We start from the raw sequence: 18334 nt of genomic DNA on the forward strand, positions 1-18334 counted from the left end.
AGTCAGACACAGAGTCAGAGTAAGAGAGAGAGCTTTGCTTCCTTGGGTCCGACGAACGAAGATTCCCCCATCGATTGACCCTGTCACGTAGATAATTGAGTTGTCTGTCGGAGAGAGAGAAGAGAAAACCTCGTAGTTAACAAGTGGCCAGTCCCTAACTAAACAGCTAACTGCGATTGTACCCTGATTGAATACAAAGAAGTTTAAACAAAAAGAAACGCTTATTGACTTGGTCCCTTCAATTGTTTTTGCATGACAAGTCTGTTTTAGGAAACCGGCCGTGACATCATCGCTGAGGAAACATCAAAACCAACAACCGGGGTCATTCCACCACTGGACGACGCGCGGGTGACGTAAGTGTCACACATTCACAGATGGGATCCAGATAGTGGAAGGTGTAGTTGATCAGTTAAAGATTTTAGTTCAAGATCCCATAAAAGTGTTAGAAAGAACTATTGATTTTTTTGGGGAATCCAATTGACTTGGATGAGGATTTAGGTAAATTGATGAGGCGTCCTCCTTCCCAATATTGTGACTTGTTTACGTTGATGATGAAAAAGTCTTTAGAAGCTATCATCGGTGTCATCCAAAGGCAGTATACAGTTAGTTTTTCTAGGGTAGATAAATTAAGAACGGATGCTCTGACCTCAGCTAGGTTACACACTATGGAAGCAGAAAGTGTCTTTGGTGAGTATAGTGGTAGGAAACAGTCCTCATCTACTTTAGATACTTTTACAATTAACAATCTCATCAAAGCAAATAGAAATAAGGTTTTAGATGTCTTCCAGGGCGAAAAAATAGATGTAGAATTTCAGGATAAATTAAGAAGTTTAGCAATTAAACAGAGCACAGAAGACCATAAAGTAAATACACAATATAAAAAAACATTAAATAAAACTGTTAAGAAAAGAATTTCCGATAAACATAGAAAACAATTAGAATTAGAATTTAAAAAACTAGAAAGAAATCATCCATCTCTTCCAAATGACCTATTGATAGAGAAGTTCCCAGATCATGTAGAAATTAGGGATATTTTGTTAAGCAGTATCATAGGTAGGAGTATTTTACATATCTGGGAAGATAATAATGTAGAAGAACAATTCAACGGTCTAGTAATTAGTTTTGAAAATAACAATCATACTGTAGAAATGAAGTAATTGAAGAGGTGGTATTAACTAAATACGAATTTGCCGCAGACTATGCAAATAATGAATTAATTTTTATCTAATTTCCTTGTTATCCGAACAATGTTCGGATAACAAGGAACCAAGAAAAGAGAGGTGCGTTAGAAATAGAAATAAAAAAAATAATTTCTAACATGTTTTGTAAAAATTCTGTGCTTCCAGCTAGCAATAAAAAATATAAAAAATCGTGAAACTTGAATTCAACCTGAGAAAAACGGTCGAGTTTGTCAGGAATAACACGATGTTACGGGACCACTGATTGGTCTTGTCGCTAATGAGACAAGATCGGGGATTGGCCACTAAAGGGCCTCCCCGACCAAACCCTTTTTTTTTTCAGCGGGAAATCTTAATTTCCCTTGCTGACCAAAAAATTGCTAGCTGAAGACAGTCGTGAAAAAAGACAGCAGGAAATGGCCTGGTAGTCGTATTCTTCGACAGGATTGACTAAAACCACTCCAAGTCTCCCAGAGCCTAAATGCAACGACTGTACATTAATCTCATCAAGGGATTATGAACTACTCGGCCCATGCCAGCAAAATAAGACCAACTAATTTTGCAACAGACCTACCTATGGCAGTCAACTTTTTCTTCAAGACCACGGTAAGTTCTGTTTCATTTTGTTACGTCTGACACTGGGCCTATTTTCAGGCTATGAGAGAGTTTTCTCACATAGCATTTTGCAAAATTAGTTGTTTTAATGATTCCTAGTACCTTCTAATTCAATAACAAAAAAATAGTACCTTCTAATTCAATAACAAAAAAATATTATTAGCTGAGTACGATAATTCGTTTGTTGCCTTTGTTTAATTAATAGGCTGCTTCTTGGTTTAACTAACATTTTTAAAACAAAGAGGAATCATTAATTCGAAGTATATATATATATAAGTAAAAAAAAACAAAACAAATTAAATTAATAGTAAGATAAGATATTTCCTTCTATTTTTATGTGTTTCTTCCATGTTATGATAAATTTCTTAGTTTCGGTGGTTGTAAAAAAAAATTTACTTTTGGTTTCGGTCTAGAAGGATTCCTCCTTTTCTAATTTAAACATTGTGTTCTACCACTATTTGTTCGTAAACTTGACATCATTATTTATCCGTAAAAAAAAGGGAGTTTTGTTTTTTGGTTTCGGTCTAGAAGGATTCTCCCTTTCCAAAATGTCTCCGTCTCGCAAGGAGCTTGAGGCCAGCCTGGCGGCTAAGAGAGTCAGGATAACTACTACGGTAGAGAGACTTACCCATGACGCTTCTCCTAGACTAATAGCCTGTAGTGTTTCTGACGTAAAAAGATGGCTGCTAGACTGTGAAAGTCTAGTCAACCAAATTATGACTAAATGTCTCGCTGAGGAACGAGCTGAGATATGTGACGAAGACCACGCGTTTACTGTCTCGGTTCGTGAAACGCTTCTGGAATTCGAAGCACCAACAATGAGAGGAGATGGGAAGAAAGGGAAATCCCCTATAATTAAGTTGGAGGTAGATTGTCCGACATTCATGGATAACCCTCCAGGGAATAAATTCTCTTTTAGAACTTTTCTGAAGAGATTCGAATTTTATACATCGTCGTTGGACGATGATTCTGATAAGCTTCTGTTGTTAAAAACGAAGCTAGGCGGAAAAGCTTTCGAGATGGTGTCCGAACTTGATATCAAGCCGGAAAACTATCTGAAAGCTATAAATATTTTAAGGGAAAAATTCTACAACCCTGCCGATATAAAAAATAAAATTTTTGAAGAAATGCTTTCTTCCACAGATACTATAGGGGACCCTTCTCTTCTAAGGAACTATATTGATAGAGTCAAGGCCGACCTGGTCGAGCTGGACAACTCCTTCGAGGGAGATTTTTTTGTAGACGGCTCGGTTTCAGGCGAGCTTGTCGCTCACATTGTATTAAAACGAATTCCTAACGGAATGTGTAAACAATTAATGTCCCGAGCCAGGACAAGGTACCCTTCCCTTAAAACAATAATGGAAGTTATCCCCGAAATTCTGGAGATTGACATGGCGACGCCAGCCTGGAAAGGGCGCGAAATTGGCCCGCCAAAACCGTCCGCCATTTTGTCCAACAGGCGACAGGGAGAAAACGCAAATTCTTTAAAGAATTCCTTTCAATCTCGGAAGGAATTAAAACCTGAAAAACCCTCTCCCCCAAGCAACAATTATTATAGGTCGTGCAAGTTGTGCGATAAAACTGACCATAGCGCTAGGGACTGTACGACTTATAAGACCTTTGATGTTAGACTTGAGAGAGCGGGAGCATTAAATTTATGCACCAAATGTTTGGGCTCACATAAGGAAGCTAAATGTCCAGGCATAAAAGGTTTTCCTTATGCATGTGGTTCCTGTGGGTTAAGGTCCCATTTTTCAGCGATGTGCCCAAAGTCGCTTAAACATTTCGTCGGGAAAACGATTCTGGCAGAACATGGCAGCTGCATATTTCCTGTGATAAGGGTCTCATTAAAGAGAGAACAACGTCCTGTGTCTTTTAACTGCCTCGTCGATACTGGCAGCCAAAAATCCTTTTTCTCTAATGCAATTTTGAGGAAATTATGCTCTCGGGAGAATCTAACCCCTAATTCTGTAGTTATGCCCATTAATACCTTTATTGGTACAAAAACCCTAGACCTCTACGAACTTGGGGTGTCAGTAAGAATGGGGCGCAAAAGCCCTTTTTCCATGCTGGACTATTTACGGATAGTTTAAATTTAAAATTTAACGTGTCACAGTTTAATGAAGTGACAACCAATATAAAAGAGGCAGGATTCCGACTCTGTCATGGGTACGAGAGTATGAACGACACATTATTACATGGTCTTGTTGGGTTGGATATAATCCAACGTATGAAAAAATTCCAGCTCATAAGTTGTCTTAATGGTTCTGCTTGGGAAACCTCCAATGGAATTATCCCGTTTGGGAATGTGGGCTGTTTTGAGAAAGGTCAAGCCGATACTTTGGAAAATCCACTTGACATAACCCCCTTTGAAAATATTGTCCGCTCGTTGCCCAAGTGTTCAAACTATTTAATTGAGGGTGCCTTAAACCCTGTGTCTTCATTCCCTGACCCACTGGGCCCATTTTTCGAAGACTCCTCCGTTGAGCGCGGAGTGGAGAATTTCTTATCCCTAGATTCTATAGGGATAGATGAAAAATCAAATTTATCTTCGTATGATGAAGATAAAATTACTAAATTTAAGAAAACCGTAGTTTTAAGAGACGGTAAATATTACGTTGATTTACCGTGGGATGACGAGAAGTTGTCCCTGGTCGATTCCAACTACATTCCAGCCTTGAAAATCATGCAAAGGGTGGCCATCCCCTTGGAAAAAAGGGGTCTTTATGACAAGTATACTCAGGTCTTCCATGAGTACGAGGAACTTGGAGTTATAGAACAGATCTATGTTCCTCCGGGAGAATATAAAAATTACTGTTGGATTCCCCATCGTCCGGTCATAAAACAAGGAACTGGGGTTACCACCAAGATGCGACCTGTATTCAATTGCTCCTTCAAGAGACGAGGAGGTGTTTCCCTTAATGATGCGGCCTATGCTGGTGTCAACCTAACTGCCCAATTGTTGGACCTCTTGCTGGTCTTCCGGAAGAACAATTATGTACTTTTGGGGGACCTGAAAAAAGCCTTCCTCCAGGTCCGTCTGAGGACCAATAAGGATAAAAATAGATTTTGTTTTTTCTTGAAGGTGAATGAGAATTTGCGTGCTTATAGATACAATACAGTAATATTCGGCTTCAATGCAAGCCCATTCATTTTAAGTTGTATCATCAAGCTGCATACCGAGAGATACCCTGATGATGTTCCCTCCTCTGTGCTCCATAATAATTTTTATGTCGACAATCTGGTCGCTACCAATAGTGATTTCAATTCTCTTTGTTCAACCTACGAAACAGTACGAGAAAGATTAATGGATGCTGGATTTGAACTTCAGTCTTGCAATTCCAACCACAATCACTTACAAATTAAAATGATCGAGGATGGGACCCTGGTTTCTCCTCCTCCCCCCATTGAAAAGGTGTTAGGGTACCATTATTCTCCACAGAGAGATTCTGTGTGCTTGGCACCCGTAGCGATAGATTCTAAGGTCAACACCAAGCGAGGAATCTTGTCTCAGACTTCCAGAATCTTTGACCCATTATCGTTGTTCCTTCCTGTCACAGTCCAGGGCAGGATCCTAATCAGTCAACTGTGGAGGAACAATTTATCCTGGGACCAAGAAATCCCAGAAAATTTCACCGATGCTTGGCAGAATCTCGCTGGTGAGTTGAACGATTTGAGTGGGATTGAGTTTCCAAGGAATGCCTTGGTGAATGACGTTCCTACTGATTTCTTATGCTTTTGCGATTCTTCCAAACTTGCGTACGGATTTTCGCTGTATGCCAAGCAGGGGTCGCAGTGTCACCTTGTATTCGCAAAGGGAAAGGTGGCTCCTCTTAAGAAAAAAACCCTACCCATTCTGGAACTTATGGCAATTTATCTTGCTTTTAAGGTCGTCCCTAATGTGTTAAGGGCCTTGCAGCCTGTCGACGTCCGTAATTTGTTTGTAGTCTCTGATGCCCAGGTGGCATTGTCTTGGGTGTTGAACGGTAGGGGTACAAAGAAAAATCTCTTTGTGGAAAACCGAATTTTGGACATTAAGAGGATGTTGGAAGCTATCAAAAATGATTTTGGTATCTTACCTCAATTTAAATATGTCCCTTCTGCTGAAAACCCGGCAGATTTGTTAACCAGGGGTCTTTCCTCTGCTAAGTTCCGGCAATTTTTCGATTTGTGGGTTCATGGCCCTGATTGGGCAAATCGAAGTGCTGTTGATTGGCCAATAACTCCGTTACCGTGTCTGAATGACACTAATAAAAAGATTGTCTCTTGCTTTCTTTCCAATGAGGCTACTTCGGAAGAGAATATTCTTCCGTTTAATATTTCAAAATTCTCTTCCTTGACGAAGACAATCGGTGTGCTGGAGAAGGTTTTGCGGTTTGTCGATAAATTGAAACATAGACAAACCGATACTGTTAAAAGGGCAAAGTTTTTGCTTTTCTCTAGTATGCAGAGGAAAGAATTCCCCTGCGAATTAAATTACTTAAGGGAACCTGCTGGTAAAACTATACCGCCAAGAGTAAGTGCCCTTGGATTATTCTTGGATAATGAAGGATTGCTGCGCGCTACAGGTCGTATACAAAGTTCTGATATTCACCCATATCAAGTCAAACACCCCATCATCTTAGGTAAATATCATGATTTGACTCGACTAGTGGTTCAGGAGGCACACTGGAATTGCAGTCATCTCGGAGTTAGCTCAACCCTAACCAAGTTAAGACTAATGGGGTTTTGGATCCCTCAAGGGAGACAATCAGTGAAGGGCGTCCTCCGCCATTGCATAACATGCAAAAAAATAAATTCTCTGCCTTGTCAGACCCCTTCGGGTTCTCAACTACCAGCCCACCGGACAAATTTTGTTCGCCCATTCAACCAAGTTGGTGTTGACTTTTCAGGCCATTTTTGGATAAAGGGGAACAATGAGGATACCAAAATGTATCTCTTGTTGTTTACCTGTATGAGTCTCAGGGCTGTACATCTTGAACTGTTGCCTGACATGAGCACACGTTCTTTTCTACTGGCATTTGTCCGGTTTACTAACCTATTTGGTGTCCCTTCCTACGTTTATTCTGATAATGCCAAAACCTTCTTGGCTGCTGGTATCTCGTTGTCAGAAGTATTCATTTCTGATGAGTTCAAGGAACAATTCAGATCAACTTCAATTAGACATGTTACCATCCCTCTTTATTCCGCATGGCATGGAGGCACATGGGAGCGGATGATACAAACCGTGAAATGGTGTTTCCACAAATTAATTGGTAGAAGGAAGATCGAATATTTCAACTTCCTAACTATTGTTTCTGACGTAGAGAAGGCCATTAATGACAGACCCCTCACCTATGTTGACTCTGCGGAAAGGGGATTGGAAACTTTGACCCCTAATCATTTTCTGCAAACGGGCTATAGCCCACGCTTGATATTGGGAAACATGGAGGTCGATGATCTCTGTCCTGACACCCCGAGTAGGGTGCAATTGTTAAACTCTCTGCAGCTGAGAGATGAATTTGTTGGAAAATTCCGCAAAATTTGGTACAACGAATATCTTCTCTCCTTAAGGGAGGGAGATAGAGAGATGATCAGTCAAGTTACTGAAAGGATTTCAGTCGGTGACGTTGTTTTGATTAAAACACCCAACAAACCTAGACCTTTCTGGAGTCTTGGTAAGGTGCTCAACCTCATCTACGGAAACGATGGAAAGGCTCGTTCTGCTCGCATATTAAGGGATGGGTGTGAACAAATCCACTCCCTAAAACATTTGTTCCCTTTGGAAATGAAGGATAATCCTGAATCCTCTTCGTCAGAGTTTGTGGAGGAGGGAGGTCCCTTCTTCTGCCCAACTTGTTCCATTGAGAATGATGGATCATCTCCAATGGTATGTTGCGATAAGTGCAACAAATGGTATCATTTTAACTGCGTCGGAGTTAATGAACAAGATACCACCGGAATTTGGTTTTGTCCAAATTGTTCGGAAAACATGTTATGTTAGGTTGGGTTAAGTTCCCCATTGTAGCAATTAAAGATGAATTGTCTACTGACTTATGTTATTATAGTTTTTTCTTTCTAGTTGTTAATTATTGATACTGTTGATTTGGTTAAAACTGTTAGCTGAAACTTTACTCATTTCTGTGGTAGAAACACATAATACTTATCCTTAGGGATTAGCCTCATTTGTTCAATAGAAATCAAACATAAAACAATCTGTTTCATTTTAATAACTTTAAAAAAAAAAAAAAAAGTAATCGATTACCGATTACTTTTTTCTTGCCCCCTTGGGAGTGTGTCAGGAATAACACGATGTTACGGGACCACTGATTGGTCTTGTCGCTAATGAGACAAGATCGGGGATTGGCCACTAAAGGGCCTCCCCGACCAAACCCTTTTTTTTTTTCAGCGGGAAATCTTAATTTCCCTTGCTGACCAAAAAATTGCTAGCTGAAGACAGTCGTGAAAAAAGACAGCAGGAAATGGCCTGGTAGTCGTATTCTTCGACAGGATTGACTAAAACCACTCCAAGTCTCCCAGAGCCTAAATGCAACGACTGTACATTAATCTCATCAAGGGATTATGAACTACTCGGCCCATGCCAGCAAAATAAGACCAACTAATTTTGCAACAGACCTACCTATGGCAGTCAACTTTTTCTTCAAGACCACGGTAAGTTCTGTTTCATTTTGTTACGTCTGACACTGGGCCTATTTTCAGGCTATGAGAGAGTTTTCTCACAAGTTGAACAACTCACACCCTCCCTGTAATTTTTTTTACCGATAGTTTCATTAAATTCTTTTGCTGGATTTTCATTGATTACACACTAATCTAATAGATTATGAAAAAAAAAAAAAAAAAAAAAAAATTTATCATTATTTCGACATTTGGAAGGGGTGCTCACTTTTTAGTTACAACGTTCTGGTAAACCGGTCACCCATTTTGTAACCATCGATATTTTTTTTCTTTTTTCTCATAATCTGATAGATTAGTGTGTAAACAATATAAATCCAGCGAAAGATTTAATTAAAACTATCGGTGAAAAAAATTACAGGGGGGGGGGGAGTTGTTCAACTCGCGATGTTTGTTTTTTATGAAATTGTTTTTTATAACAATGAATGGACATGTTTTTAATTTTTTTTTTTTTTTTATGAAAAGAAAGTTTCATTTTTTTTTTTTCTTACTTCGTTTTTATTTTTTTTGTTAAGGATTCAAGTCCTATAGATTTACAACGTTCTGGTAAACCGGTCACCCATTTTGTAACCATCGATTGTTTTTTATAACAATGAATTTTTTTTTTTAAGTTTATTCTTATGTGTGTTTTTATGAAATAAACGTATCGATTTTACACAATCTATCAGATTATGAAGAAAAAAAAAATTTCCTTCTGGCAAATTGGTCACTCACTTTCGGAGAACGGAAGTGAATGTCAAGAAATTGCATTTTTTTTATTGCCCTTTTATTGCGCTTTTTTTTTGTTTTTATTAAGACTAGTTATTTTTCCATTGTGAACACGTGGTAATTAATTTTTAATTATGGCTACCTCCGGAAACCAAAGGTGGGAGTTAATGAAGAAAATGAATGAAACGCCAATAGATTATGCCAGGGAGAAGAATTTGATAGCGCAAAATAAGGTTTGTTCATGTGGCCATGACATGGCCCTGCAGAAATATGGGAAAGCCAAACTGGATGGCTTCTGTTGGAGATGCTGCCGCTGCAAAAAAATCACATCATTACGGAGTGGTACATTTTTTGAACACGCAAAAGTGACCATTTCCACACTGTTACAAATAATATACGACTTCGTAACACAAACTCCTGTTACAGGGTCGGCAAACGCCATTGGCATTAGCGAGAAAACATGTATCCAGTGGTATCAGTATTGCCGGGATATTTGCTCCAGTAAAATGCTGAAAGACTGAGAAAAGCTAGGCGGTCCGGGACATGTTGTAGAAATAGACGAGAGTCTATTATTTAAGAGGAAGTATAACATTGGCCGAGTGACAAACCAGATATGGGTTGTAGGGTTCTATGACCGAACCCAAAGGAAAGGATTCCTGCGGCGAATCTCGGACCGCTCAGCAAGAACATTGGAGCAAGTAATTGTGGAATGTGTTGCTCAGCAACAGTGCAACACTGTTGCTGTCGGGTCAACAATTTATACAGACCAGTGGCGGAGCTATTCTAATTTAGGAAATCTCGGATATGTGCACGCACGAGACAGTCAACCATTCGGAACATTTCGTTGACCCTGTAACTGAAGTCTGCACAAACAGTATTGAAGGGTACTGGTCAAGAATTAAAAGACGCATAAAATACATCTATGGGTCTTCCGGAGACATGAAATGGTCCCACGTTGATGAAGCAATGTACCGGGAGGCATACCACATGACAGCAGACAAGGGGATGGAGAATTTTGAAATCATGTTAGGTGGGAGAGACGAACATTCGACACCTAAAGAAGTGGAGGTGGATGAGTCATATTTTTTCCGACGAAAGTATAATAGGGGACGTGTGAGGAAGGGCGTTTGGCTTTTTGGCGCCGTGGAAAGAGGCTCGAATTTGTGCAATTTCGCAATAGTGGAAAATAGGGATCGAGATACCCTGTTTCCAATCATAAATTCATGGTGCCTGCCAGGAACAAGAATTATTTCTGACGGTTGGGCGGCTTACCAAGGACTTGATCGACTCGCTCAAGGAATTTATGAGCACGACACTGTCATCCACGAAGACAACTTCGTTGATCCGTTGGACCCTTCAGTGCACACACAGACTATTGAAGGACTATGGTCACACGCCAAAAAAACATATACGAAAGTTCGGGAATCGACAAAATATGTTCGGCTTGCATCTGATGGAATTTTTATGGCGAACAAGAGAGAAGGGTGAATGTTTTCCACGAATCATCAGATGTATCCGCGAACAGTATTCGTTTTAAAAATTAACTGTTTAATAAAGTTCTATGTTCTTAAAATAATTCTATGTTATTAAAATAATTCTTTCTTAAAATAATTCATAACTGTTTTTCGTTTTAAAAATTAACTGTTTAATAAAATTCTATGTTCTTCAAATAATTCTATGTTATTAAAATAATTCTTTCTTAAAATAATTTATAACTGTTTTATAAAGTTCTATGTTCTTCCTTTGTTAAAAAAATAACTTATTCAAACAGTTCATTTAAATTAACAAGAAAAAGAAAAATTGAAACAGGTGCCCCCCGGTGATTCTGTTTGCGTCCTTTTTAGTTTGGCAGGAGTTGCGTCCCTTGATTTCCCTGTAAACTGCAATCCTGCCGGACTTGAATCCAGCAAGAACATTGGAGCAAGTAATTGTGGAATGTGTTGCTGTCGGGTCAACAATTTATACAGACCAGTGGCGGAGCTATTCTAATTTAGGAAATCTCGGATATGTGCACGCACGAGACAGTCAACCATTCGGAACATTTCGTTGACCCTGTAACTGAAGTCTGCACAAACAGTATTGAAGGGTACTGGTCAAGAATTAAAAGACGCATAAAATACATCTATGGGTCTTCCGCCCTTCCGGAGACATGAAATGGTCCCACGTTGATGAAGCAATGTACCGGGAGGCATACCACATGACAGCAGACAAGGGGATGGAGAATTTTGAAACATTTCTCCAACATGTCAGCTAAATCTATAGGACTTGAATCCTTAACATAAAAAAAATAAAAACGAAGTAAGAAAAAAAAACAAAAAAAAATGAAACTTTATTTTCATAAAAACAAACAAAAATAAAAAAATAACAAAAATATGTCCATTCATTGTTATAAAAAACAGAAAAAATAAAAACGAAGTAAAAAAAATTGAAACTTTTCATAAAAACAAAAAAAAAAAAAAAAAATTAAAAATATGTCCATTCATTGTTATAAAAAACAATTTCATAAAAAACAAACATCGCGAGTTGAACAACTCCCCCCCCCCTGTAATTTTTTTCACCGATAGTTTTAATTAAATCTTTCGCTGGATTTATATTGTTTACACACTAATCTATCAGATTATGAGAAAAAAAAAAAATATCGATGGTTACAAAATGGGTGACCGGTTTACCAGAACGTTGTAACTAAAAAGTGAGCACCCCTTCCAAATGTCGAAATAATAATTTTTTTTTTTTTTCATAATCTATTAGATTAGTGTGTAATCAATGAAAATCCAGCAAAAGAATTTAATGAAACTATCGGTAAAAAAAATTACAGGGGGGGGGGTTGTTCAACTCGACCTTAGAATTTAAAAAACTAGAAAGAAATCATCCATCTCTCCCAAATAACCTATTGATAGAGAAGTTCCCAGATCATGTAGAAATTAGGGATATTTTGTTAAGCAGTATCATAGGTAGGAGTATTTTACATATCTGGGAAGATAATAATGTAGAAGAACAATTCAACGGTCTAGTAATTAGTTTTGAAAATAACAATCATACTGTAGAAATGAAGTAATTGAAGAGGTGGTATTAACTAAATACGAATTTGCCGCAGACTATGCAAATAATGAATTAATTTTTATCTAATTTCCTTGTTATCCGAACAATGTTCGGATAACAAGGAACCAAGAAAAGAGAGGTGCGTTAGAAATAGAAATAAAAAAATAATTTCTAACATGTTTTGTAAAAATTCTGTGCTTCCAGCTAGCAATAAAAAATATAAAAAATCGTGAAACTTGAATTCAACCCGAGAAAAACTACTAAAAAATAGCGCGGTACCAAAAATACATAAGCACCAAATTATTTTCTACCTTGTCGAGTTTCGTAATTTTTGGATGTAATCATCTTAAAAATACGAGGAACACCTAGATACTATTATTTCATGTTAAATACATTATTAAAATTTCAGAAATTTCGTCTTAATAGTGTAGAAGCGCCAAGAAGCCATTTTGCTTTTGTACCATTTTTTTATTTTGTTGGTTATAAATATTGCAACATGTTCGTTGCATTAGAATAAGTCTTTTGAAATAAAAAGAATTTATGGAGGCTGAAAAAAATAATGCAAACTTACACAATTAGGATTTGGCTCGGAGCGATGTGTAGCATCTGTTCTGAAAATTACTTTCATCTTTGCTGTCCTCGGTCTGTGAAGAACTTTTTGAACTAAAGCAATTTTAATTTTCGTTCTAACCCAGACAAAAAAAAAACGAACTTGTGTCCAACTCTTCAAGTAATTAAGATTATTTCTGTTCTTGCTAAAAGTTAGATAAGCGGTCAGTGTTTAAATAGGGGTGCTTTGGGTTGCGACAGAATATAAAAAGAATTGGCAGTCTAAAAATGAAACTTTTCTTCGGAAGTATGATGTTCTCACAGTACGAGTAGGGTCGGAAAATGAGACGGTGGGGGGGGAGAAAAAAGCGGGAATTTTATTTTTAATAATTTAGTTTTAAATGAGTCACGTGATAATTTCACCCAATGAAATAAAAGCAACATAAATTTAAACCCTCCCCTTCCTAACTGTTTTAAATGTAAAAAAAGAAATAAAATCAATAATAAAATCAATAATTAAAAAAAAAATTTTTTATTTAGCTGAAAACTATTTAATTTTATAGCTTTTAAATTTTACTTTGTCATATTTTATGACTTAAATTCAATGTTTTTTAATGTAACATTTTCTATATTTGATTCAATCTTTTCGTTCTTTTTACTTTTTATTTAAATTTCATTTGATAACTTTATAACTTAAAATTTGATTTTACTTTACAATTTTATAACTTTTACATATTAATTTAATGTCTTTTTTTTGCTTAGACACTTTATTTGATTCATTTTCTTGCTTTTCACTTAAATTTTATTTAATTTATGTTAATTAAAAATATTTAAAATTTTATTTTATTTTGTGATTTTATAACTTTTAAACTTTAATTTAATAAATGTATTTTGATTAAACATTTTTATTTGATACATTTTTAAACTTTTCATTTAAATTTTATTTACTTTATGTTTAAAAATTTATTTTATAACATTTTTACTTTGCCATTTTATAACTTTTAAACTTTAATTCAATCAATGTTTTTTGTTTGTTTTTTAAATTTAACATTTTTGGTGCTAATGCACTTATTAATCCGCGCTATTTTTTTAAATAGTATTTTCTAGTTTAATTAAAATTTTATGACATCTGTTTTTATTAAATTGTAAGGTTAAAGTACAAAATAAGTCCAAAACGCCCCCTCCCCATGCTAAGAATGGCTTTCAAAATAATAGCATTATTATTTCAGCGCGGATCAATAAGTACACTAATAAATTTTTATTCAAATTAACTCTGGCAATGACGCATGTTAACTCGTTGGATCCATTGCTCCGTGACACATAATACGAAATAGACGGCGGCAGCCCATTTGGCATCCCGCTGAAAAACCTTTCACTAGGTTTTGTCTTTTTTATTTCAATATTATCTTTAAATATAATAAATAATATCCCTAAACTGTTAATATATATATATATATTACTTTGGCACTTCTGCAGTAGGTGTATCAGAATTTTTGTAGGAATTTTTGACACCCCTAAAAGGAAACTGCGAATAAAATATAAAAATCTCGTAATTTCTCTGTTAAAAGTGGGTTATTTATTTTCTTTATAGATTATACTTCCAAAATTAACTATTAAAGTTGTTTTAAAAGTAATAGAAATATATTTTTTTTAAACTAATGAATTTTCCGAACAATATTTTTCAATTTTTAAACTTTAAAAATCTATCAAAATTTTTCTATTGATTCTATTTTTACGATATTTTCAGGGTCAATGTGAAATTTTATGTTCTTTCCAATAAACCGAATATAATATTTTAGACAAACGTTTTTTTTTTAATTCACGCCCCCCCCCATTTTCAAGTTTCTATTAAAAAGTAAATAATTAATTTACTCACCGAAAAGTAAATAATTAATTTACTCACAAATTGAAGAGAAAAGGTCAATAAATGATATATTCAAATTTAAAACAAAAAAAAAAAAAACCGTAGTGTTTTTTAGAATTTTACCTGTAAAGTTTGAAGTTTAAAACCTTTTTTTTTAAACCACGTTATTTGTTTTTTCTTTTTTTTTTAATGGAACCTTGGTCCTTGCTCCTTTAATTGAAAAAAAAAAATACGGCTTGAATTACATTTTTCGAGGAGTTATAAGCTTGGAAAGACAGGGGGTCGAATAATTCACGCCTCCCATTTTGAAATGTCTATTAAAAAGTAAATAATTAATTTATGTACCAAAGTCTTATATATCACAAATTGAACAGAAAAGGTCAATAAATAATATATTTAAATTTAAAACAAAAAAAAAGAATTGTTTTTTTAGAAATTTACCTGTAAAGTCCGAAGTTTAAAACCTTTAAAAAAAAAAAAAACACGTTGTTTTTTTTTTTGTTTGTTTTTTTTAATGAAACCTTTAATTGAAAAAAAAAATAGGGCTTGAATTACATTTTTCGAGGAGTTATAAGCTTGGAAAGATGGGGTGGAATTATTCACTATTTTCACGAAATTTCTGACACACATACTTCTGCAGTATGCGGACAAGCACCATTGTTGGGGGGGGGGGATAACTCTAATTTCTTCTTGGTCAAATAAATACCAAAAAGATTTTTTTTCCTAACACAAAAACATTTGAAAACAAAAATTTATCAAAATAAAATGTTACAGACATTTATGGAAAAGTCTGCGTAAGAAAATATAATTTTAATAAAACAAGTTTCGGCATTTTTGATGTTTATCAAAAAAAAAAAAAAAAAAAAAAAAAATGACTAATATAGTGCTTGACTTTACTCTCACGAAGAATGAGTCGAGTTCCTATTTACAATGCCTCCCCACAGGACAGAGTTAGACACCAGGGTCGTTTTTTAATGTGGATAAAAGGAACAAAAATAAAATTGTCTCAGTCATGAACGATTTCTCCTCCACTGACAAAGAACAAGAAATCGAAGTGCAGCATCTGAAGAACAGATACTACACTTTGAGATATTACATTTTTTATTCACAGGAAAAAAAAAAAAATTGGGAAAATGAACAAAAAATTTAGGCACAAGGCAAACTCAAATCTTATCCCGAAGGCCTATGGCGGTTACCATAATGTAATTCTTGTTGGGTAGGTCACCATTTCGGCAGGTCCCCCTTTTTGGGGAGTCGTCGAAATTAATAAGACGGGAGTAGAAACCGACCTTGGAATAATAATAAAGAAACAAAGGAACTTCCAAATGAAATGGTTTTATATTCATTTCAGCGTACAAGTGGTATCGGGTTATAGAAAGTTCGTGATTTTCATTTTGGTCTCCTGACTCTGGAACCACTCACGTCTCCGTCTTTTTGCTTCCAACACTTTTTGTATCTCTCTTTTTGTCTTTCCCACCAGAACTGTTCTTTGTTCTGATTGGTTACAACCTCTGGTCACATTTTTGAGGAAGGGGGAAGGGAAGAGTAGAGAGAAAGAGACATGTAATGGAAAAATAGTAGTCTTAGCTTCACTACAGGCCAAATAAGTCGAGTTATGTTCAGAAAATTCCTAAGGATGTTGGTCAACATGTCAGCCAATTCTTTATGAAATAATAGGCCTTATCTTTGTTGAATTATTAATTTTACTCGGAACTATTATCCTATATTTGTTTGTTTATTTTATTTTTTTTTTTTTTCGAACAAATTATCTAGTTAGGTAGAAAAGTACCTCTTTAAGGCCACCATTCGCCCATGTATGGAGTATTGCTGTCACATTTGGGCTGGTGCATCTGCTACTAGTCTCTCGCTCTTTGACAAGGTTCAAAAGAGAGTCGCAAACCTGATAGGCCCTGAACTGGCATCTAAGTTTCAGCCTCTGTCCCATCAACGAAATGTTGCATTCCTCTGCCTGTTCTACAAGTATTTTAGTGGTGAATGCTCTGACGAACAGCAATCACTTGCGCCCCCACGACGTGAGCACCCTCGACAAACCCGACAGGCTGCTAAATCCCACCCCCACACTGTAAAGATCCCTAGATGAAAAAGATCTTTCTACTGCAATAGTTTCTTTCTCAGAACCGCTAGACTTTGGAATTCCATTCCAGGTCCCTGCTTCCCCAACAGTACTGACGTGCAGAAGTTCAAGTGTAACGTGAACCGACATCTTGCTGCCCAAATCCCTACATAGTTCCCCAGTAGTTGTTGCCCCTGATAGTAGCCCCCCTACACCAAAGTGGCCATTTGCCTTGTTTGGGGTGAAAATGTAATAAAAAAAAAAAAATTTTTTTAAAAAGTAACTTCTTGCCTTTGATAACATTAATTGGCACTTGTACAGTTTAATCACGGCATTAAAAAATGAAAATATCAAAAAAAGGTTATATTGTACGTATCCGTTTTGAACTGAAGATCTCCGAAAACAAATCTCACTTAATTTGATCGAGTAGTACTGTTTGATTGTTTTTTTGTTTTGCTTTGTTTTTTGTTATTTTTTTTTTTAGCGGAAAAAACACCTTTTTATGATAGCATGTTAAAGGTAGACATCTTTGAATTTTTTAAATTTTGTTTGGATTTTTAGAACACGCTACAGGGAGATAACTCAATTTAAAGCGCCGACACTACCTCCTCATCTTAGCTTTTCTGACTAATAATCGGACCTTTTGCTCGTTATCATGACAAATTGTTTGGTACTCCTTGCGCGTTGAGTTCCATGGCGACCAGCAGAAAAATTTAATAGGTAAATGTTTACTTTAGCTACAACAGAACACTGACCAATAAAATTTTTTTTATATATATGTTTTCGGGATCGTTGACAACGAATCTGATATTCAAACCCGTCGCAAAATTACGGTTTGCATGGTATTAACCCCTGTGCCAACTCACCGCCATCGTTTATGCTATTCTTACATGATGCGTTCGCGCATGAACGCACATAGTAAGGCGACTTGTCACATCACGGAAGAATTTTTAGCGGACATTTAAAATAACCAGAAAGTTTTCAAAAACAAAATGTAGTTTTTGATGTTTTTTTAATTGATCTAAAAAATTAAGTTTTCATGAGCGGTTTACAATTATAAAACTTGTACAACATATGACACTATTCGTGTCATGAATGCATGCAGTGAGGTGCATATTGCGGTGAGAGGGGGTGTTTGAGTGGAAGAGGAAGAGAGGGCAGAAGAGGGGGTGTTGATGTCTGATTGGGACAAAACAGAAATGTCTATGAGATTTGTTAGAAAGTCTTCAAGTCCAACATAAACAAACTCCTGACAAACCGCCCCCTTAAGTAAGACACTATCAAAACCCCGAATACTAATGATTACTACAATACTATCTCATTGATTACTGTACACACAATAACCCTTATCGCTGAGTGGCCTTCGCCCCATTTAAAAAAAAAAAAGAAAATACAAATAATAATTGTTTTTATCTCATTGTCGTTATATATCTGTTAACATGAAAGGTTGTTTTTAGGACCTCTGTTAAGAGGTATGAAGAAATCCAGAGATCCTTAGCTGATTAAGGCTGACAACTTAGAATGGGCGTCAAGGGTAAGGGTCACCGCCAAGCATTGTTCGACCTGGAATGACTAATCACTCCTAATTTGATAATAAGTAAAAACCTCAGTGCAAATGAGGGTTAAAATTTGGTA

At 36.2% G+C, this 18334-nt stretch overlaps 2 protein-coding genes across 2 annotated transcripts; both read left to right on the top strand.

Annotated features, from left to right (window-relative positions):
• Positions 1-2509: 2509 nt before the first annotated feature.
• LOC145258034 (uncharacterized) lies at positions 2510-3886 on the top strand. Its single transcript, XM_080115757.1, has one exon. It carries the CDS (start codon positions 2510-2512, stop codon positions 3884-3886), a length of 1377 nt encoding a protein of 458 aa, XP_079971883.1.
• Positions 3887-3972: 86 nt separating this feature from the next.
• On the top strand, positions 3973-7776 carry LOC145258035 (uncharacterized). The gene has a single exon (XM_080115759.1). The coding sequence runs from the start codon at positions 3973-3975 to the stop codon at positions 7774-7776; it is 3804 nt and encodes a 1267-aa protein (XP_079971885.1).
• The last annotated feature ends 10558 nt before the right edge of the window (positions 7777-18334 follow it).

Source organism: Euprymna scolopes, chromosome 33 (genome assembly GCF_053919585.1).
Source record: "Euprymna scolopes isolate OS-2025 chromosome 33, ASM5391958v1, whole genome shotgun sequence".
Lineage (NCBI taxonomy): Eukaryota > Metazoa > Mollusca > Cephalopoda > Sepiida > Sepiolidae > Euprymna > Euprymna scolopes.